A 24,654-nucleotide genomic window follows, 5' to 3' on the forward strand; every position below is an offset into this window, starting at 1 on the left:
AGAAGCTTGTCCCAATTCGGCCAAAAACTTTACCACAACATGTTGGTTCCATGTCATGACACCATGCAGTTTCATGATTTTCACGCGTGTTTTGGATTTACATGAATTAAAAAACCAAGTTTCCCGATCTTCCGGCCGAGCCACGACGCCCAGATGTTTTAATTTCATTCCCATTTCTTGCATGGGACCTAGAAATTCACCCAAGGACACACATGTGATTTTTCAACCAACTTTGGTGCACTTGAGCATGTGCTTGTAGTTCAAATTTGAATTATGCACATTAAATGACCATAAATTCAATTAATGTATAAGAAAGTCCAAACAAACCCGGAATAATTCCAAATGACACTCATATAGTTCTATGTTGCCTCTGTAAAAAGGGGGGAGGTAGCGTATATCATTTCGCACACAAAGGTGACACGTCCTCCCTCGGACACCACGAGTCTAATCGAGAGAAGCTCAGGTTTGCAAGAAGCTTATACCAAAAACTTGTCCAAATGTGGCCAATTTTTTTACCACATCATGTTGGTACCATGAAATGGCCAAGTTTCATGATTGTTAGGCGAGTTCTGAATTTCCAGGAATTTAAAAACCAAGTTTCTCCATGTTCCCGGCCGAGCCACGACGCCCAGATGTTTGAATTTCATTCCCATTCTTGCATGGGACCTATAAATTCACCCAAAGACACACATGTGATTTTTCAACAAACTTTGGTGCACTGGAGCATGTGCTTGTAGTTTAAATTTGAATTATGCACATTAAATGCCTAGAAACTCAATTATTGCATAAAAATGCCAAACGAATCTGGAATAATTTCAAATTTAAACATGACACTCATTTAGTTGCATGTTCACTGTACATAAATGTTCTAGCAATTCAAACACCATCCTTTCCCTCCGTAACACCATTTTGTCTTTCAAAACATAATGAAAAAATATGGTATACCACAAACAGCTTACTAGAAAGAATCATGTGGGATGCGGTATAAAATATCTTGGCGCACCGTCTTGTCTGGCCTACGCAGGAAGCTTCGTCGTCTACAGTCCACCGCCCCCGCTTGAACCACACTTGCGCGCCAGTTTCTCGCGGCACCGAGCGAAATTTTTCTCCCACCAAAAGCCACATTTCCATTGTTCCTCCTTGCTTTCCAAGTTCAAACCTTCACTGCTGCTTACTGGCATCTCAGCCTCCTCGTCGGCAACCCTTCTTCTTATAGAGTCGCCTCCTCGCCGGCTACCCTTCTTCTTGCAGCACCGCCTCCTAGCCGGCGACCCTTCTTCTTGCAGCGTCGCCTCCTCGCCGGCGACCCTTCTTCTTCCTGTGTGGCCTCCTTGCTGCCGACCCTTCTTCTTGTTGCGCGGCCTCGTCGATATGGTCAAGTAATCCACTCCCCACCCACGCGATCCTCCTCCTTCCCCGTCCCACATTCCCCGACCGACGATGCGACATCTTACGCTGAAATCACTGTCCCCCTCCTCCAATTAAGCGCCGCCCAGAGCCATTTTGCACGCAGTATAACATGGAGCTTAGTAGCATCTGGCAGCGGAGAAGCAAATTGCAGCCTCACACGCACACGAGGTCGCTATGGCTGCCATGTGTGGTGACCGCTAGATCTTTGAGGAGCACCTCGTCTTCGAGGCCACCATCGACACTGCCACGCAGTTGTCTACTTTAAAATACAGTTCGTGTTGTTTTCTCTAGGCCACCGCCAGTGCCTTCTAGTGATTTGTCCTCTGTAATGTTAATATGCAATCTGATGTTCAGTTAACAGTTTGGTCCTCTGAAATGTAATGTTCAGTTAACAGTTTGGTCATTTGAAATGTAATGTTCAGTTAACAGTTTGGTCCAACAATTGCTACATTTCGCAGTACTATTCTCAAGCATTCTTTGTTTTGTTAACTGTCTTATCTTCTAGTACATGTCTCTATTCTGCAATGTCATGCTCAGTTAACTGTGTTGGTTCAAATTTGGTCTGCTGTCCATTTAACTGTTTGGTTCAGTTCTGCAATTTGATTTTCATTTGATGTGGGTACAATTTTGTATTGTTATTCATGTGAAATAAATCAAATTTGGTTGTACTCAATACATATTCTGCTGATAGTATGGCAACTCTCAGTTAACCTGATCAAGATCTTCCTTATGTGTGTTGCAGGGAAACAATGGGCGACACTGCGGTTTACCATAGAGGTTTGCTCATGCATGGTCCTGTCGCTAATAGCACATTATTGTGCAGTTGCATGAATCATTCTAATATTTAGGTTTCTTACAATTTGGTCTTGCACATGTAGGTCCTACTGTCAGAGGCTTAGACCCACTGTTCAACCCATTTTGCATATGGGGAAATGAGATGTCCATGAATATCAGTCAAGTCAAGAAACTAAGAAAGATTGTTAGGATGAAGAAACTTGCGACGAATAATAGCAAGAACTTTGTTTGCACAATGAAGAAGACATCAGTCAACTATAGGATGGTACTGACTCTTTTACCTTGTTTTTACCCCTTGCACCATTTCAAAATTTATAACAGCGATTTATGCATATCTTTGTTTTCAGTACTTTTCAAAGCAGTTCACCAACGATTACCTCTCAAACCACCTGCATGGTCAAGAGGTGAGGAAGGTATTCATTCAACACCCATGGTACAATATTGAAGTCTTCCTGAAGAGGACGAAGGTTGGGCGGGCAATTATCCATAGCCACTGGCCTAAAGTTGCAAGGACATTCAACATCACTGAAGGCTCAATATTTGCCTTCTGCTTCTGCAGTTTCCCAGATGAGATTCATCTGTCTATTTACCATGTATGATGCTACTTTCCAAAGGTTTTCGATGGTGCATGTGAAACTTGGTGCTGTTGTGTAATGGTGTAACTGAGTGCCGAAGCTATCTCATGTAATTTGATTATGAAATCCTGGTTGCCGTTATATGGATATGAAATATCTGGTGTGTTTTACAAAAAATATCAATTTGATTAGTACATGGATTATCAATAATAGGCTAATTACCCTGCTTATTGGGGTTTTCTATTGCAGACAATTACTTAGACAGCACCGTGGGCGATGAACTCAAACAACCCACACGGTTTCTAGAAATTAGGCATGTTCGATCAACTAACAATCACAGATGACTTCCGACAGAGAACTATTTGTGTTAGGCCACCTTGCACAAACGTTTCCACACGAAAAACTGTGTGTGCTATATATATGAACGGAAATGTTTTTCTGGGATTCGTCGTGTGGGATGTACATAGGAACGGAAACGATTGGGTTTCGATGCCTCGCCAGATTGCACATGAGCTCATTTTTCCCCAGCCTGTGTGCTAGGAGGGCCTATCCCCGGCGGTTTTTGGGTCGTGTGGGAAGGACCCCCCTATCGCCCACACTCACTTGGTGACGGTTCCAAATGTCGTCGCGGAAAGGGGCTAAAAACCGTTTGTATAGCAGGTCTTTGCACCAGTGATATGACTATATACATAATACATGCCTACATTACATTGATGACTTCGAGCTATTGTGTATCGCTCTAGGTTGTGACTGTTATATGATGAATGTCATCCAACACAAATATCCATCACTGATCCCATGCCTACGCTTTTCTCATACTGATCTTTGCTAAGTTAATTCCATTGTTGCTGATGTTACAATCACTACAAAACTGCTTCTGTTACTGTTACCGTTACTATTGCTATACTACTGTGCTACTAAACACTTTGTTGTAGATATTTAGTTCTCCAGGTGTGGTTGGATTGACAACTCAACTGCTAATACTCATAAATATTCTTTGGCTTCCCTTGTGTCGAATCAATAAATTTGGGTGAAATACTACCCTCGAAGACTGTCATGATCCCCTATACTTGTGGGTTATCAAGGGAGAACACACGCACCCTTACCTGAGGGGAAAATCGGGCGGTCCATGCCATGGCCGGACTACCCTCCCCCCCCCAAAAAAAGAGAAGAAAGAGGATAGCAATGGGTCGGACAGCTCCGGCGATGCGCAGATCTGACTTGGTCAATTTTGTATCTTCGATCGCTGCTTCTGCAACAAAGACAGCAAGGGCGCCATGAACGGCAAGGTAACCCATCGATGATCTTTGTCCATAGCTAGTATTGTAGGTAGAGCATGCCAATTTTGGGTAGTCTGATGGCATGTGTTGATGTAGTAGCCGAATGTTCCATCGTAGAGATAGTTTACGTTGCATGTGTTTGTATGGATTTGAGGTTTGCAAATTGACGTATCTGTATGTGCAAAGCAAAATTTGATGTGTGACCGATCAACGTATGCGGACGCGCCCGGACACATCCGCGAACTTCTGAGAGGTCAGAATTGGTGTATCCACCTATAGATGTTCTTGCCCCCTTACTGTTTAATATAGTTGTTGATGCCCTGGTGACCTTGGTTAGAAGGGCTTGGGAGCAAGGTTTTATAAAATGTCTATCCCCTCAGATTTATGAAGGTGGCCTTTCTATTTTACAATATGCTGACGATGTGATCTTTTGTTTTGAGGACAACTTGGAAGGAGCTACGAACCTTAAAATTATCCTTTGTGTTTTTGAGTATTTGACTGGTCTTAAAATTATTATTTTTTAAAGCTAGGTTTATTGTTTTCTTTTTTCTATAAACAGTAGGGTAAACACCACACTGCAATTTTTATTAATTAAAAGAAAGTGAGGTTTACTGTTTTAGTGAGGTGGAACTAAAATAGAAGGATTATGCTTAGATTTTTACTTGGATAGTTGGAACTTTTCCTTCTCGTTACCTAGGTATACCTCTACACTACAAGAATCTTAGTATTAGCGAATGGAAACCTACATAGGAGAAGTATGAGAAGAAAGCAGCTGCCTGGAAGGGCAGCTTGCTTCCTATGGGGGAGAGGCTCATTCTAACTGAGACTTGCTTGATCAGTGTCATATGCTTTCCTTCTTTATGCTGCCTAAAGGTATCGGTAAACGGTTTGATTTTTTCTGAGCCTGTTTGATTTGGCAAGAAAAAGATGGGTGAGAAAGTATCACCTAGTCAATTGGAACGGTGTGTGCCATCCTAGAGACCGGGGAGGACTGGGGGTCACTAATCTTGACATTAAAATGTTAATCTTCTTTGCAAGTGGCTCTGCAGATTAGAAAAGGAGGAGGGGATTGGCACGAGATGGTTAGAGCAAAGTATCTGAAGAAGAAAACTTTGTCTCGGTATGAACCATCTCCTGGCAACTCCCACTTCTCGAATCGCTTAATGGAAGTTAAGAATATCTTCTATAATTATTGTCAGAGAGTTGTGGGGGGACGGTAGTAAAACTCAATTTAGGGAAGATGCCTAGATAAAGGATAAAACCCTTTGTTTTGTTTTTTTCCTCATCTATATAACTTAACATTCTGTATACATATTATTGTTGAAAAAGTATTTAACTTGGATTTTAATTGCATTAGGTTAAGAAGATGTTTATATGGGGAGACTCTTGATATGTGGAATAAGTTGCTTGATATGTGGTCACATGGTCTTCTCTGATAAACCTGACAAAGTTAAATGGTTAATTACAGACCCGATAGCTTTTCATTAAATCACTTTATCATTGTCTTATTGGTAGACAAGTTATTTTCGCTTTTAAAAAACTTTGGAGGATGAAGGTGCCTCTTAAAGTTAAGGCCTTCTCTTGGTTAGTAATCAAAAATAGGATTCTGACCAAAGATATTTTGAGCAAAAAGTTTGGAAAGGTGCTGAGTTTTGTGAATTTTGTGACTATGAAAGAGTGTGGATCATTTATTTTGTTCTTGCTCCTTAGCTAAGTTTCTACGGAATATTGTGGAATGTGCTCTGGGGAATCAGAGATCTCCAATATTTTTTTACCTATGGCAGCACTAGATGCCTAGCTATACTGGCAAAGATAGGAACAAACCTTGTTTTCAAAAATGTATGACTAGAGATCCTACTAACATTATTTTTCCTCTGTGTTACCTGCTCGACTCTTGGAAAAATCTGCAGAAAAGTGGGGTACAAAACATGCTTCATCAGGTGTCTAGACTAAGAAGCTCTTACGACGACTTCATAAAATCTCAAGATGATATACCCGCTCAGTCTTTTGGAGGTACTCATAGGGGTAGGGTATACGTTTATGCACATATATATGAGCCGTTTGTGTCTGGGCTGATGTTACAAAAGAAACTAGATCTGATTGCACGGATATTTATATATACCTTGTTTAAAGGACTTGATTCAAGGCATGTACAATGGTTGATAAGATAGTCTTATCTTAAATCTTGCATGTAATTTAGAGATGATAAAAAAACATATCTACAATGGGTCATCTTTTAGCCTTATCTTCAATAAGTAATTATTCCTAAAAACGTGGTGAGACATATTGTGTTAAGAGATAAACTCTTGCGTTCCAGCGTTCTCTTGTGATTTCTCTCTTCTTCATCTTATCTTTTATGCTAAGTGGTATTGCTAAAATAGAACCATTGTAAATAGCCTCACAGTAGCTGAAGCGGCGAGGGAAGGTCCCGCCGTGGCTTATCCTTGGCAACAGCAGACTCTGTTCCTCCTTAACGGCCACTGAAGCGGCCGCCGTAAAATACGGTTGCGGTGGTCGCCCAAGGGCGCGACCACAGATCTTTCTAGCGGCAAACCTAAGCGAAGCTGCCATCTCGTCCTAGTTTTATTCTCGTCGCCGGATCTGTTGGAGTTCCTCAATCCTCTTCTTCCAATCCAATCGCCTCACCCAGGTGCCCACTATATAGTGCCGGCGGTTAGTGTTTCCCATATCCGACTGGAATACGGCCGTTGTTACCAACCTTCCCGTATTCGTGTTCATGTCCGTTTATCTTCACAGGATTTTTGCAAAAAATAATATTTTGAAGATAGTGGAAAGAGGAGATTTGTATTGTACTCCACTTCTCAAAAAAAGTGAAAACATGAGAGTGAGCAAATGTTTAGAATCCTTTAAAATGTGAACGAAATAAAGGAGTTCTCTGGGCCAAAATCCTATGATCCAAAATGCACCGTAGGAAAAAAAATCATGTAGGCTCATTTCTACAATGAAAATCCATTGTTCCAAACAGGGATCAAAAGCCTAGATCGTTGGTCGATATCACATGACTAAGGTTTCTTTGGTTCACATGATTCTAAAAACACCAAACTAGAATAAGAATGCATATGCAAAAGAGAGGATCGCTAAACACAAGAATTCTATCAACTTTAGTGTTTTGGTTCACTTGAAATAGAGGTCTAAGTGAATATTAGAATTCCTACGGCTTTTTTCATTGAAACTAAGTCGAAGGAAATTTTCCTATTCTTTTCCTTAGGCTCATTCCTTTGACCCAAATGCATGAATAACTTCACTATATAAAAAATTTTGATCCCCGCGTCTTTTCTCTACTTCTCCTTTGAAGTGAACGAGCCCTGAACCATGAAAATGATACCCCGAAAAAATAAAAGAACTATGACAATGATAATTGTTGCATGTCTGGCGATGACGGTCGACTAAGGGACATTAGCACTAGGCACAACGGTGATGCTACAAAAAGACTTTACCCCCTATATGAATAGAGTAATGCTAGACATACGCGAAGTTAACTATGGAGTTAACAGACTAATTAATGTGAAAGATTGCGATTGGAGATAGAGAGGGGGGCCACCCCGGTGCAGTTTGGAAGGAGGGGTATGGCCATGTTTGTTTCAGTTTTAGGCAATAGATTCTTATAGCCAAAAAAATCAAAAGTTGAAACAAATATCTATTTGGAATCAACTTTATGAGTGAAGCTGGATCTAGATTCGAATCATTTTAGTGCAATCGCCTGAAGAATGTTTGGGTGTACTTGCAAAGTTGATTCTGCCAATGAAGTGAATCCACAGATGATTCGAAGCTGATTGAAGCTGAAACAAATAGGATCTATGTAAGTCTAGGATTATTGATATGGACAGTACTTTGGATATCTATAGCGAAATTACTACGTAAGAGTATCTACAACCGGACTAGACAAATACATGCCCCTATACGTCTGTGGACCGTCTAGGCGCGTCCATGAATTGTTGGGGAACGTAGTAATTTCAAAAAAATTCCTACTCACACGCAAGATCATGATGATGCATAGCAACGAGAGGGGAGAGTGTTGTCCACGTACCCTCGTAGACCAAAAGCGGAAGCGTTAGCACAACGCGGTTGATGTAGTCGTACGTCTTCACGATCCGACCGATCAAGTACCGAACGTACGGCACCTCCGAGTTCAGCACACATTCAGCTCGATGACGTCCCTCGAACTCCGATCCAACCGAGCTTTGAGGGAGAGTTCCGTCAGCACGACGACATGGTGACGATGATGATGTTCTACCGACGCAGGGCTTCGCATAAGCACCGCTACGATATTATCGAGGTGGACTATGGTGGAGGGGGGCACCGCACACGGCTAAAAGATCCAAGGGATCAATTGTTGTGTCTCTAGGGGGTGCCTCCCTCCCCGTATATAAAGGAGTGGAGGAGGGGGAGGGGGCCGGCCAACCTTGGCGCGCCCCATGAGGAGTCCTACTCACATCGGGAGTAGGACTCCCCCCCCCCCTTCCTTGTTGGAGTAGGAGAGGAGAGAGAAGGAGAGAGAGGGGGGAAAGGAAAGGGGGGCGCCGCCCCCCTCCTTGTCCGATTCAGACTTGGGGGGAGGGGCGCGCGGCTGCCCCTTGGCCGCCTCTCCTCTTCCACCACTTGGGCCCATGAGGCCCATTAACCTCAGGGGGGTTTCGGTAACCCCCCGGTACTCCGGTATATATCTGATAACCCCTGGAACCATTCTGGTGTCCGAATATAGTCGCCCAATATATCAATCTTCATGTCTCGACCATTTCGCGACTCCTCGTCATGTCCGTGATCACATCTGGGACTCCGAACTACCTTCGGTACATCAAAACACATAAACTCATAATATAATCGTCATCTAACTTTAAGCGTGCGGACCCTACGGGTTCGAGAACTATGTAGACATGACCGAGACACGTCTCCAATCAATAACCAATAGCGGAACCTGGATGCTCATATTGGCTCCTACATATTCTACAAAGATCTTTATCAGTCAAACCGCATAACAACATACGTTGTTCCCTTTGTCATCGGTATGCTACTTGCCCGAGATTCGATCGTTGGTATCTCAATACCTAGTTCAATCTCGTTACCGGCAAGTCTCTTTACTCGTTACGTAATGCATCATTCCGCAACTAACTCATTAGTCACATTGCTTGCAAGGCTTATAGTGATGTGCATTACCGAGAGGGCCCAGAGATACCTCTCCGACAATCGGAGTGACAAATCCTAATCTCGAAATATGCCGACTCAACAAGTACCTACGGAGACACCTGTAGAGCACCTTTATAATCACCCAGTTACGTTGTGACGTTTGGTAGCACACAAAGTGTTCCTCTGGTAAACGGGAGTTGCATAATCTCATAGTTATAGGAACATGTATAAGTCATGAAGAAAGCAATAGCAACATACTAAACGATCAAGTGCTAAGCTAACGGAATGGGTCAAGTCAATTACATCATTCTCCTAATGATGTGATCCCGTTAATCAAATGACAACTCATGCCTATGGCTAGGAAACTCAACCATCTTTGATCAACAAGCTAGTCAAGTAGAGGCATACTGGTGACACTATGTTTGTCTATGTATTCACACATGTATTATGTTTCCGGTTAATACAATTCTAGCATGAATAATAAATATTTATCATGATATGAGGAAATAAATAATAACTTTATTATTGCCTCTAGGGCATATTTCCTTCAGTCTCCCACTTGCACTAGAGTCAATAATCTAGATTACACAGTAATGATTCTAACACCCATGGAGCCTTGGTGTTGATCATGTTTTGCTCGTGGAAGAGGCTTAGTCAACGGGTCTGCAACATTCAGATCCGTATGTATCTTGCAAATCTCTATGTCTCCCACCTGGACTTGGTCCCGGATGGAATTGAAGCGTCTCTTGATGTGCTTGGTTCTCTTGTGAAATCTGGATTCCTTTGCCAAGGCAATTGCACCAGTATTGTCACAAAAGATTTTCATTGGACCCGATGCACTAGGTATGGCACCTAGATCGGATATGAACTCGTTCATCCAGACTCCTTCATTTGCTGCTTCCGAAGCACCTATGTACTCCGCTTCACATGTAGATCCCGCCACGACGCTTTGTTTAGAACTGCACCAACTGATAGCTCCACCATTCAATATAAACATGTATCCGGTTTGCAATTTAGAATCGTCCGGATCAGTGTCAAAGCTTGCATCGACGTAACCATTTACGACTTGCTCTTTGTCACCTCCATAAACGAGAAACATATCCTTAGTCCTTTTCAGGTATTTCAGGATGTTCTTGACCGCTGTCCAGTGATCCACTCCTGGATTACTTTGGTACCTCCCTGCTAAACAAATAGCAAGGCACACATCAGGTCTGGTACACATCATTGCATACATGATAGAGCCTATGGCTGAAGCATAGGGAACTTCTTTCATTTTCTCTCTATCTTCTGCAGTGGTCGGGCATTGAGTCTGACTCAATTTCACACCTTGTATTACAGGCATGAACCCTTTCTTTGCTTGATCCATTTTGAACTTTTTCAAAACTTTATCAAGGTATGTACTTTGTGAAAGTCCAATTAAGCGTCTTGATCTATCTCTATAGATCTTGATGCCCAATATATAAGCAGCTTCACCGAGGTCTTTCATTGAAAAACTTTTATTCAAGTATCCTTTTATGCTATCCAGAAATTCTATATCAATTCCAATCAATAATATGTCGTCCACATATAATATTAAAAATGCTATAGAGCTCCCACTCACTTTCTTGTAAATACAGGCTTCTCCAAAAATCTGTATAAAACCATATACTTTGATCACACTATCAAAGCGTTTATTCCAACTCCGAGAGGCTTGCACCAGTCCATAAATGGATCGCTGGAGCTTGCACACTTTGTTATCATCCTTTGGATCGACAAAACCTTCTGGTTGCATTATATACAACTCTTCTTCCAGAAATCCATTCAGGAATGCGGTTTTGACATCCATTTGCCAAATTTCATAATCATAAAATGTGGCAATTTCTAACATGATTCGGACAGACTTAAGCATCGCTACGGGTGAGAAAGTCTCATCATAGTCAACCCCTTGAACTTGTCGAAAATCTTTTGCAACAAGTCGAGCTTTCTAGACAGTAACATTACCATCAACGTTAGTCTTCTTCTTGAAGATCCATTTATTCTCGATGGCTTGCCGATCATTGGGCAAGTCAACCAAAGTCCATACTTTGTTCTCATACATGGATCCCATCTCAGATTTCATGGCCTCAAGCCATTTTGCGGAATCTGGGCTCATCATCGCTTCCTCATAGTTCGTAGGTTCGCCATGGTCAAGTAACATGACCTCCAGAATAGGATTACCGTACCATTCTGGTGCGGATCTTACTCTAGTTGACCTACGAGGTTCGGTAGTAACTTGATCTGAAGTTTCATGATCAATATCATCAGCTTCCTCACTAATTGGTGTAGTCGTCACAGGAACCGGTTTCTGTGATGAACTATTTTCCAATAAGGGAGTAGGTACAATTACCTCATCAAGTTCTACTTTCCTCCCACTCACTTCTTTCGAGAGAAACTCCTTCTCTAGAAAGGATCCATTCTTGGCAACAAATGTCTTGCCTTCAGATCTGTGATAGAAGGTGTACCCAACGGTTTCCTTTGGTATCCTATGAAGACACATTTCTTCGATTTGGGTTCGAGCTTATCAGGTTTAAGCTTTTTCACATAAGCATCACAGCCCCAAACTTTAAGAAACGACAACTTTGGTTTCTTGCCAAACCACAGTTCATAAGGCATCGTCTCAACGGATTTTGATGGTGCCCTATTTAACGTGAATGCAGCCGTCTCTAAAGCATAACCCCAAAATGATAGCGGTAAATCAGTAAGAGACATCATAGATCGCACCATATCTAGTAAAGTACGATTATGACGTTCGGACACACCATTACGCTGTGGTGTTCCGGGTGGCATGAGTTGCGAAACTATTCCGCATTGTTTCAAATGTAGACCAAACTCGTAACTCAAATACTCTCCTCCACGATCAGATCGTAGAAACTTTATTTTCTTGTTACGATGATTTTCAACTTCACTCTGAAATTCTTTGAACTTTTCAAATGTTTCAGACTTATGTTTCATTAAGTAGATATACCCATATCTGCTCAAATCATCTGTGAAGGTGAGAAAATAACGATACCCGCCGCGAGCCTCAATATTCATTGGACCACATACATTAGTATGTATGATCTCCAACAAATCAGTTGCTCGCTCCATAGTTCCGGAGAACGGTGTTTTAGTCATCTTGCCCATGAGGCATGGTTCGCAAGTACCAAGTGATTCATAATCAAGTGATTCCAAAAGTCCATCAGTATGGAGTTTCTTCATGCGCTTTACACCAATATGACCTAAACGGCAGTGCCACAAATAAGTTGCACTATCATTATCAACTCTGCATATTTTGGCTTCAACATTATGAATATGTGTATCACTACTATCGAGATTCATCAAAAATAGACCACTCTTTAAGGGTGCATGACCATAAAAGATATTACTCGTATAAATAGAACAACCATTATTCTTAGATTTAAATGAATAGCCGTCTTGCATCAAACAAGATCCAGATATAATGTAGACGGCGATCACATCGACTTTGGAACCATTTCCCACGCGCATCGTCACCTCGTCCTTAGCCAGTGTCTGCTTAATCCATAGTCCCTGTTTCGAGTTGCAAATATTAGCAACAGAACCAGTATCAAATACCCAGGTGCTACTGCGAGCTCTAGTAAGGTACACATCAATAACATGTATATCACATATACCTTTGTTCACCTTGCCATCCTTCTTATCCGCCAAATACTTGGGGCAGTTCCGCTTCCAGTGTCCAGTCTGCTTGCAATAGAAGCACTCAGTCTCAGGCTTAGGTCCAGACTTGGGTTTCTTCTCTTGAGCAGCAGCTTGTTTGCCGTTCTTCTTGAAGTTCTCCTTCTTCTTCCATTTGCCCTTTTTCTTGAAACTGGTGGTCTTATTGACCATCAACACTTGATACTCCTTCTTGATTTCTACCTCCGCAGCCTTTAGCATTGCGAAGAGCTCGGGAATTGTCTTCTTCATCCCTTGCATATTATAGTTCATCACGAACCTCTTGTAGCTTGGTGGCAGTGATTGAAGAATTCTTTCAATGACACTATCATCCGGAAGATTAACTCCCAGTTGAATCAAGTGATTGCAATACCCAGACATTTTGAGTATATGTTCATTGACAGAACCATTCTCCTCCATCTTGCAGCTGTAGAACTTATTGGAGACTTCATATCTCTCAATCCAGGCATTTGCTTGAAATATTAACTTCAACTCCTGGAACATCTCATATGCTCCATGACGTTCAAAACGTCGTTGAAGTCCCGGTTCTAAGCCGTAAAGCATGGCACACTGAACTATCGAGTAGTCATCAGCTTTACTCTGCCAGACGTTCTTAACATCGTTAGTTGCATCTGCAGCACGCCTGGCACCCAGCGGTGCTTCCAGGACGTAATTCTTCTGTGCAGCAATGAGGATAATCCACAAGTTACGGACCTAGTCCATGTAATTGCTACCATCATCTTTCAACTTTTCTTTCTCAAGGAATGCATTAAATTTAATGGAACAACAGCACGGGCCATCTATCTACAACAAACATAGACAAGCAAAATACTATCAGGTACTAAGTTCATGATAAATTTAAGTTCAATTAATCATATTACTTAAGAACTCCCAATTACATAGACATCCCTCTAATCATCTAAGTGATCACGTGATCCAAATCAACTAAACCATAGTCGATCATCACGTGAAATGGAGTAGTTATCAATGGTGAACATCACTATGTTGATCATATCTACTATATGATTCACGCTCGACCTTTCGGTCTCAGTGTTCCGAGGCCATATCTGCATATGCTAGGCTCGTCAAGTTTAACCTGAGTATTTTGCGTGAGCAAAACTGGCTTGCACCCGTTATAGATGGACGTAGAGCTTATCACACCCGATCATCATGTGGTGTCTGGGCACGATGAACTTTGGCAACGGTGCATACTCAGGGAGAACACTTTTATCTTGAAATTTAGTGAGATATCATCTTATAATGCTACCGTCAATCAAAGCAAGATAAGATGCATAAAATACAAACATCACATGCAATCAATATAAGTGATATGATATGGCCATCATCATCTTGTGCTTGTGATCTCCATCTCCGAAGCACCGTCATGATCACCATCGTCACCGGCGCGACACTTTGATCTCCGTCATAGCATCGTTGTCGTCTCGCCAACTATTGCTTCTACAACTATCGCTACCGCTTAGTGATAAAGTAAAGCAATTACAGGGCGATTGCATTGGATACAATAAAGCGACAACCATATGGCTCCTACCAGTTGCCGATAACTCGGTTACAAAACATGATCATCTCATACAATAAAATATAGCATCACGTCTTGACCATATCACATCACAACATGCCCTGCAAAAACAAGTTAAATGTCCTCTACTTTGTTGTTGCAAATTTTACGTGGCTGCTACGGGCTTAGCAAGAACCGTTCTTACCTACGCATCAAAACCACAGCGATAGTTCGTCAAGTTAATGTTGTTTTAACCTTCTCAAGGACCGGGCGTAACCACACTCGGTTAAACTAAAGTTGGAGAAACTGACACCCGCCAGCCACCTGTGTGCAAAGCACGTCGGTAGAACCAGTCTCGCGTAAGCGTACGCGTAATGTCGGTCCGGGCCGCTTCATCCAACAATATCGCCGAACCAAAGTATGACATGCTGGTAAGCAGTATGACTTGTATCGCCCACAACTCACTTGTGTTCTACTCATTCATATAACATCAACGCATAAAACTAGGCTCGGATACCACTGTTGGGGAACGTAGTAATTTCAAAAAAAATCCTACGCACACGCAAGATCATGGTGATGCATAGCAACGAGAGGGGAGAGTGTTGTCCACGTACCCTCGTAGACCAAAAGTGGAAGCGTTAGCATAACGCGGTTGATGTAGTCGTACGTCTTCACGATCCGACTGATCAAGTACCGAACGCACGGCACCTCCGAGTTCAGCACACGTTCAGCTCGATGACGTCCCTCGAACTCCGTTCCAGCCGAGCTTTGAGGGAGAGTTCCGTTATCACGATAGTGTGGTGACGATGATGATGTTCTACCGACGCAGGGCTTCGCCTAAGCACCGCTATGATATTATCAAGGTGGACTATGGTGGAGGGGGCACCGCACACGGCTAAGAGATCCAAGGGATCAATTGTTGTGTCTCTAGGGGGTGCCTCCCTCCCCGTATATAAAGGAGTGGAGGAGGGGGAGGGGCGGCCACCCTTGGCGCGCCCCATGAGGAGTCCTACTCCCACCGGGAGTAGGACCCCTCCCCTTCCTTGTTGGAGTAGGAGAGGAGAGGGAAGGAGAGAGAGAGGGGGGGAAAGAAAAGGGGGGGCGCCGTCCCCCTCCTTGTCCAATTCGGACTTGGGGGAAGGGGCGCGCGGTTGCCCCTTGGCCGCCTCTCCCCTTCCACCACTTGGGCCCATGAGGCCCATTAACCTCCGGGGGGTTTCGGTAACCCCACCCCCCCGGTACTCCGGTATATATTCGATAACCCCCGGAACCATTCTGGTGTCCGAATATAGTCGTCCAATATATCAATCTTCATGTCTCAACCATTTCGCGACTCCTCGTCATGTCCGTGATCACATCCGGGACTCTGAACTACCTTCGGTACATCAAAACACATAAACTCATAATATAACCGTCATATAACTTTAAGCATGCGAACCCTACGGGTTCGAGAACTATGTAGACATGACCGAGACATGTCTCCGGTCAAGAACTAATAGCGGAACCTGGATGCTCATATTGGCTCCTACATATTCTACGAAGATCTTTATCGGTCAAACCGCATAACAACATACGTTGTTCCCTTTGTCATCGGTATGTTACTTGCCCGAGATTCGATCGTCGGTATCTCAATACCTAGTTCAATCTCCTTACCGGCAAGTCTCTTTACTCGTTACGTAATGCATCATTCCGCAACTAACTCATTAGTCACATTGCTTGCAAGGCTTATAGTGATGTGCATTACCGAGAGGGCCCAGAGATACCTCTCCGACAATCGGAGTGACAAATCCTAATCTTGAAATATGCCAACTCAGCAAGTACCTTCGGAGACACCTATAGAGCACCTTTATAATCACCCAGTTACGTTGTGACGTTTGGTAGCACACAAAGTGTTCCTCCGGTAAACGGGGGTTGCATAATCTCAGTCATAGGAACATGTATAAGTCATGAAGAAAGCAATAGCAACATACTAAATGATCAAGTGCTAAGCTAACGGAATGGATCAAGTCAATCACATCATTCTCCTAATGATGTGATCCCGTTAATCAAATGACAACTCATGTCTATGGCTAGGAAACTCAACTATCTTTGATCAATGAGCTAGTCAAGTAGAGGCATACTAGTGACACTATGTTTGTCTATGTATTCACACATGTATTATGTTTCCGGTTAATACAATTCTAGCATGAATAATAAACATTTATCATGATATGAGGAAATAAATAATAACTTTATTATTGCCTCTAGGGTATAATCCTTCATGAATAGCATCGGTTCGCCCCTCAAATGTCTTCTTTGTAATCCATGCAAAAACATGCACTTCGTTCTTTACACACAAACAATGAATAGAGGGCTGAAATAAAAATTATTCATACATAAAAATACATAATTCAAATATCAAATTTGTTCAGAGTGCATAACTGAAACACAAAATATATAGTTCATTGATTTTATGTGTGGGTCCACGTATGCTCCATAAGATCATCGAGGAGTTGCATGCGCATCTGTTGATCTTGAAGTTGTCGATGCATCTCTACGAAGTTGACAACATGCTCCGCATCTTCTCGCCCTCATCCTTTGTAATCATGTTTGCAAGATTATACAACATGTCATCAACTGTCATAGTGTCTCCGCGGTTTCCGCATCACTGAAGCTACACGAACAGTACCTCAACGAGGTTGCAACACTTTGAGTGCCCTCACCACTTCCTTACTAGTACATTCTTGCATTTGTGCAAAGAGACATTGTTTCCTACCTTGGGGATTATATAAGTCTTAACGGCGCCCATTAAGAATAGATACCATAGGCAAGCTAGTACCCCATTTTGTAGTTATGCCTGGTGATTGTGTAGTTGTACGCTGGATCATCCCCGCCGCAAAGTCTCTTGATCAAAGGAGATCGCTAGAGCACGTGATGTCATTTTAGAACAAGGCATGCCAAATCTACAAGTATTTCAATGGTGTTGCTTCAAGTATGAAAGTGGCCTCTTCGGTATGACCTTGGTACTTCTCGTGCAAACTTTTGGGGTAGTTCTTCCATTGCCAATGCATGCAAACAATTGAATCGAGCATACCTCGAAAACCTCTTACCGCTCTAATTTTGATCAACCTTTTTGTGTCCTCGACAGTTAGTTCTCTCAGGTACTCCACTCGAACAAATTGCATTGGTGGTTTTCAGGCATGTGGTCTTTCCCATCCGGATTTCAGCATCAATGGCATCTGCGACCCTACCATAAGCAAGCATCCTGGGAGCGGTTGTGCATTTCTGCAAAGGAGAGAAGGAAAGTTGTCTGCAACAACCCTTCCTTAGCTTGAAGTAGTCACCAGCCTCCCCCACGACATTCACTACGTGGAAGAACAAATTTCTACACATCCAGAAGTGACGTTGTAAAAAACCTTCATGATATGTTGGGTCTGGTTTGAAGTAGTCCTTGTAGAGAAGCTTTGCTCTAGCGATCCTATGCCAAGAAACAACTCCCTTGCCCTTTATCGAACCCTTGAAGCTCAGGACATGCTCCTCTTGCTTCTCCAATTCTTCTTGGATGATCATCATTGCATTTTCATCTTCCGAATCCGAGAAACCAACGAACTTTTTATATATGAATTCGTCATGGTCCTTGTTTCCATACTCATCATGTGACGACGAATCCATCGTTTGCCTAAAAATGAACAAAAGATTAAAAGAATTGCTCGGACATTTCCTCGAACACGTAGAGTGCGAGTTGTGTCCATGGGAGTTGAACGTACCGGGGCGGCGTTCGATGGCGGCGATGCAACAGACAAGGTTGGCGGCGTTGTGGGTTGGGGCTTCCGGCGGTGACCTTGTGGGTTGGGAACGACGGCGGAGCTAGGGTGACAGTTGTGCCAACGAGACAGAAAAGAGGAGAGGAATAGAGCAAGTCGGGGACATCTTGAAGAGATTTGGGATGAGCCCCTGCCATCAGACCGACGTGGCGAACACATCCAAACGCCCCATATATGGACTGGGTATGAAGGATGCCGAACAAGTGGGGCGTGTAAGGCAGATTTGAGGGGGGGAGTTGAATGGCATTTTCATGATTGTGCTGTCGGCGGACATATTGTGAGGGTTTGAGCGAAAAGTGCATAGAGTCCGAGCTCCATAGAGCTCTAGTTTTTTCAGCGAAAATACTATTTTCACATATTGAAAAAATCTGAAAAAATGTATATACATATATTTATATTTGTAGTATACACCTATAAAATTTTGTGAACATATATGTTCATATGTAAGGTATACGAAACAGATAAATACACAGATTAAAATGGACTTTTTCTTTCTTGTTTTTTAGGTCAGATATTTATCTTTTTTGTGTAACACGCAAATAATCAAATTACTTGATGAAAGTTTGCACATACTTGAAGGACATGCATATGTATTTGTATTAAAGTTATTGACATTTTTTGTAACTTTTAAATATAGTTTATTTTTATTTTGCAAAACAGGTTCCATGGAGCCCGGGCTCAGCAACGCCGCACCCGGTTTATTTTTCGAAATGACAGTTATCATGCATTCATTAAGAAGAAAAGAGTTGCTCAGTTAATTAGAGAAACCCGAGCGAAAACCAGATTGCCCAGTTAATTATGGAGAACCGGACGAAAACCATCACAACCACTGAGCAGCACACATAAAAAACCCACGCACACCGCCCCAAAGAGGGCTTCGGCGAGACCGCATGCAGGCGTCATCGTCATCACTCCTCCTCTAGAGGCGTCATCGCCATCCCTACACTCTGAGCAAACGACTCCGACTTTGCCGTAGGCGATCGTCGACTCAGTCCACACTGTAGCGGACACGTGAAGCTGCATGAAGATTTATGCCAAAAACTCAGCCACCTAAGGCCAGACAACGCAGATCCGACTTTGACGGAGAACTCTGTAGGACAAATCCAGGCACGACTACCGCCACGGGAGATCGCCGAACGGGCTACCAGCAGCCAATCATCGTATACCACAGGGCCCTGCTGTCGCAGCTTCGATTTCATAGTAGCAAACTAACCGAGGCAACACCGTGAACACATCGAAGAAGATCCAACTACTACAACCATTGTCGCGTCACCAACATCGCTCCCGCCATCAGCGTTGCCACAGAAGCCTGGACGCCACCAACCACCGGCCCCGCTTGCCAATGTCGAGCTCCAAGACGAAGCCCCCAGGAGGGAAAACGACACCAAGGCGTTGTCATCGTCCAATCATAAGATAGGGTTTCCCCTGAAGAGGCCAGGATGGCCGGATCCATGCTAGAGGGGATGCCGCACCCAGGTTTGAGGGGTCGGTTATAGAGCTCCAAGGCCTTATACAATGCAAGGTGCTTAGCAGAGGTGCTCAAAAAATAAACTAATTTTTCTCTAAGCACCAGTGCTTATTTGTAGAGGATAGACGCTTAATTAAGCACCCCTTCTGTAGAAATAAGCATCGGTGCTTAAGAGAAACTCGGTTTATTTTACTAAGCATTCCCCTAGATACCAACCATTGTACAACGCCTAAGAGGCACATTGCTAGAACAACATTATGGAAATCTGGCCACTAGGAAACCATAACCGTTCCCCGCAATAGAGTTATCCTGTCTTTTCTTCTGGTTTTGCAACAGGGTATATTCGCTATGAGAATCTCTCACTAGCGAAATGCTACTCTGCAAGGCCTATAATATGGGGTAAAAAGGCAATATTCTCTTCGGACAGTCTTCTCAACTACTGTACTTTATTTTGCCAACATATTATTTCGAGGTACTCTGCATAACTGCATCAGCGAGGCCTGAAGATGATTCAAAGTTCCAAATAGCATGGAGGCATGAAACTTGTTACCACCATCAGAGAGGAGATTATCAAAAAATACATGGCGTACAGGACAAAAGAACGTACTCCTATCCTATTTATAGGAAACAATGAGACCGCTTGGGGCTAGCTATCATATCAATTCTTCGGTCGAACTATGAGTTACAACAACAATATCCCAGAGCAGCAGCTTCAGTTATTCTGTGAGAACAGCGATAATACTCTTGAAGTAAATGTGTCGTCAGAAACAGTCTGTGAGCGAAACCAACTGAGCTCTGGCAAATTAGAGATCGGTCCAACTGCAGCAAGGGCAACATCCTGCAAAACGTCAAACAAGTCACTCGACTGCATAAAACTTCAGAATAGCTCAACCATATTGGACAGTGTTACTGTGACACGGAGTTTTAGGCTACATTTGGTATTGCGGTGGATTTTATGGTAGTCCGTTTGCGCAGCAAGCTTTTGCCAATTTTACCTTTTGATGAATTAATGAATAACCAATCCTCCTTGCATCCGTGGCTAATTTTCCATAGCATATATTCATCCGTCCCAAAATAAATGTCTTAACTTTGTACTAGCTCTAGTACAAATTTATACTAAGCTCAAGACACTTATTTTGGGACGGAGGGAGTATTATACTACTATTACCTCCGTCCCAAAATTCTTGTCTTAGATTTGTCTAGATACGAATGTATCTAGTCACATTTTAGTGTTAGATACTTCCGTATCTAGACAGAGAAGAATTTTGGGACGGGGGGAGTATAAGTTAGCGCATCAATCACAAACTGAGAATTAGAAGATCTACCTTGTCAATTATAAACTCCTTGGCTGTTTCCATTACTGTATCGCAGTCAACAGCATCAATCCGAGCAAAAAGCTCCAAGAATGGCATTACTCGTCCATAAGTAAGCATCTGCGTGAGATGGTTGAGGGAAAGTTGTTAATCAGGACAGCAGTAGCGGTCGCTACTGACAACGCCATGATAAAATAAAACATACCTGGCGACCATTATTTTCAGAAACTGCAGTTGATCCATCAAAGTGAAGCAAAATAGAGGATTTCAACTGAAAAGGATAAAAATGTTAGTTCTTGTTACCTGCTTCTTTTTGTGATGAAAACAAGTTTATTTGATGCATACAAAACAAGTTGCTTGCAACTTTGCAAGTGAAGCCAAGAAAAACATGAGGCTTTCTTGCAAGTGACAACTACAGGATTACATGTTCATGTATCCAAAAATCTTTTTTTGAGAATGTTGTAATACCTACAAGTTTGCATGACATGCATCATAATTAATTATTCTACTCATCATACAGTGTAACACAATATCATGTAAGTACATCCATTAGCACAAGCTGCTAGTGTCATTTCACGAAAAGGGGAGAGGTTTTGCTGTTGATGAACTTGTTACTAGTTTACCTATTGCTGAAGCTATAAAAGGTTAATCATCGGTCACATTTTTAACAATATTACATGCAGCCACCTTGTCACTGTTGTTGTTAAGTAGGCCACCATGGACTTAGCAGCAATAATAGTAGCACAGTTGAATGGATAAAAAGATAACTGAAAGACTGACAAAAATAGAACTGAGACATATCTACAATCACCTGCGGCCCACAAAGAAGCATGGTCCTATTAAACAAACTGGAACACTTCAAGTGCAAGTTCAAATCTACCAAATTCAGGGATTTTCTCTAATATTGTTAATAATGTAGGAGCAACTGTGTGATTTTGTCTTCTATAAATATCCACATGGAAAACCAGGCAATAAAAGAAAAACGTCTAAATCTAGTGAATACTCTGGGAGACCATAGCTACCTGATTACGAGCACGAGCAACCTCTGTCTCTGACACTCTGAATGCAAGTCTTCTAAATTCTTCCATCATTAACCGTGACAGGTCATGTAGTGCGTCAGGCTGCAACCATATTACAAAAATTATAAGATGATGTTTTACAAATAAACCATTTGATCTGATACATAGCTTAACTGATAACTCATCTCCATCGCTGGGGAATTGCATTATCACTTTAAACTTGGAAGAAACTTTGTCTGGCGCACACACAAGTGATGAAGTGATTGCTACGATATTTCAAACTCGTAGCCAATGCAGATGCTACATGGGTAAAGAACAGTTTGACTAACACGAAAGAACTAGAAGTTAACTAATTATAATCCTAAGTGGTAACAATGTTTCTCACTAATCACTTATTACACACTCCCTAAGTGGAGAGTAATACATAAATAAAATGCTTAGTTAGACAAATATATTGCCCCAAATATTACCTAGAAACTTCAGATTTAAACTAATCACTATTCGGTTCAGCACTATAATAATGAATAATATAGCAGTAAACTTAACAATAAAGATAATTATTACTCATAATAGTTGACAAAGAGATACTGGGAAAAATTACATCAGATCATACTTTATCTAAGTTGATTCAACATTCAAGCAACAAGCAACTGAAAATACAAGATTGAGAAATAAACTTTACCGGAGCACTAGTATAGATGCCAAATAATCCTGTATCACGATAGTTAGTGTTGAATGCCATCAAGTTCTCAGCTAGCCCACCATTGCTGATGCCACGAGCTAAAGCAGACCTTGCAGTTTCAATATATAACAACAGCTTTAGCAAGAAATTCAGTAAGAAGAAACTAAGAGGGCAAATTATTGGTCAATCAATTGTAATCAATCAGTAAAAATCCTTCTCACCCTGAGCAGTTCCCTACGCCGATGCTCCTATTCCAAGATCCCAATATGCTTTGGGTCACCATAAGAGGAATAGAGCTAGGGTCAGTCCATGATGAACCCTTGAAAGCAATTGCAATATGCGCTAGAGGCATCTCGGCATTCTCCACACGAACCTAATGATATATTAAAAAGTTCAAAAGATAATCAATTCACATAGTCTAATAATTTACTACAATAACATTTTGATAAAACTAAAAGCAGACCTCTGAGCCAGTAAAAATAGCCGGATTTGCCTCAACAAGCTGATCTGCAGTAGTTGGATCAGTAGAGAATCCTGTAAACAATTTTCTGACTTGATCAACAACCTCATCATGATCGACAGCTCCAGAAGCAGATACAACCTAAGCCAACCGCCAAAATAGAAAGTTTTATCACTCAAGCTACACATAAGAAATGGCTAAATTATTCCAAATAGGCACATAACCATACCATTCTAGGACAGGTATAATGCGTTGAAATGTACTGCTGCAAATCTTTCTTCGAGATAGATTTAATGTTCTCCGTAGGACCTAATATCGTGTCCCCCAGCGGATGGTCTCGGAATGCTGCGGTATGCAGGTGATCAAATATCACCTCCTCCATCATTCCTTGCACCTGTCTACCCATAAACATATGCAGCCATGCATCAAACATACATAACAATCACTACTCTCTGGCCAATGGTCAGATGACCAAATTACCAATGCCAGAGAACATCAAGAGTAAGTATCAGGAAAGCTTACACCCATGGACTAGTAAATTTAGGAATCTAAGTCTAACTGTATAGGGAAAAAGGGTGGTAACGCAGCAAAAGGGGCGACAGCTCACCTCCTCCATCTCGCGGAGGATGACGCCGCGCTCGCGCTGGATGCCCTGCTGCGGGAAGCGTGGGTGCTGCAGGATGTCGCTGAGCACGTCAAGCGCGGCGGGCACGTCGCGGCCCTGCACGTCGGCAAAGAAGGTGGTCTGCTCGCGGGAGGTGTAGGCGTTGAGGCGCGCGCCCATGTCTTCGATCTCCACCTCGAGCGCGTTCGCGGTGAGGCGGCGCTCCGTGCCCTTGAAGGCCATGTGCTCGAGGAAGTGCGCCGTGCCGTTGGTGCCGGGCAGCTCGAAGCGGCTGCCGGCGTCGACCCAGACGCCGACGGAGGCCATGCGGGTGGCGGCCGGGTAGGACTGGGTGACGACGCGGAGGCCGGTGGGGAGCGTGGAGACGCGCGCGGCGGGTAGGCGGAGAAAAGGGGAGTGGTCGGCGGCGCGGGGCACCGGCGACGCGTGGCGGAGGAAACGGTCGAGCGAGGGGGCGGCGGTGGAGTGGAGGAGACGGTAGAGGTGGGGTAGGAGCCTGCGCTTCGAGCGGACGGCGGCGGCGGCGGCCATGTGTTGGATGGAGTTCCCCTACCGTCGCGCCGCCGCAAAGGAGGAGAGGGGAGGAAGGGTTGGGCTTTTCGCTCCCGTTTATTCTTGCGTCGGGGGAAAGGCTCGGCAGAGATATCAAAAGCTTCTGTTCCACGTAAATCAGGTCCGTGGACACACGGGAGGGCTTTTTTTATGTCAAAAATTTGAAACGGACTGTGGTTCGGGGTCGGGTTCGTATCCGGCCCAGATTTGGTTGCACACTTGCTTACTCCTACGTTGGGTTTTTTTCTTCGAGAAGAAAACGTTGACGTTCCCTAAAAAAGAAAATTTGACGTTTTACGAGGACAAAATCGATCTCCACTG

General features: G+C 43.0%; 1 protein-coding gene across 1 annotated transcript; it reads right to left on the reverse strand.

The window, feature by feature from the left end:
* Nucleotides 1–20,122: 20,122 nt before the first annotated feature.
* Nucleotides 20,123–24,412, reverse strand: LOC119276561 (probable mitochondrial-processing peptidase subunit beta, mitochondrial). Its single transcript, XM_037557656.1, has 9 exons — nt 23,764–24,412; nt 23,386–23,550; nt 23,160–23,297; nt 22,918–23,069; nt 22,697–22,805; nt 22,018–22,116; nt 21,201–21,266; nt 21,008–21,115; nt 20,123–20,520 (listed from the first exon to the last, which is right to left on the reverse strand). Exons 1-9 carry the CDS (start codon nt 24,310–24,312, stop codon nt 20,395–20,397), a joined length of 1,512 nt encoding a protein of 503 aa, XP_037413553.1. The 5' UTR covers nt 24,313–24,412; the 3' UTR covers nt 20,123–20,394.
* Nucleotides 24,413–24,654: the final 242 nt, after the last annotated feature.

This window comes from Triticum dicoccoides, chromosome 3B (assembly GCF_002162155.2).
Source record: "Triticum dicoccoides isolate Atlit2015 ecotype Zavitan chromosome 3B, WEW_v2.0, whole genome shotgun sequence".
Classification (NCBI taxonomy): domain Eukaryota; kingdom Viridiplantae; phylum Streptophyta; class Magnoliopsida; order Poales; family Poaceae; genus Triticum; species Triticum dicoccoides.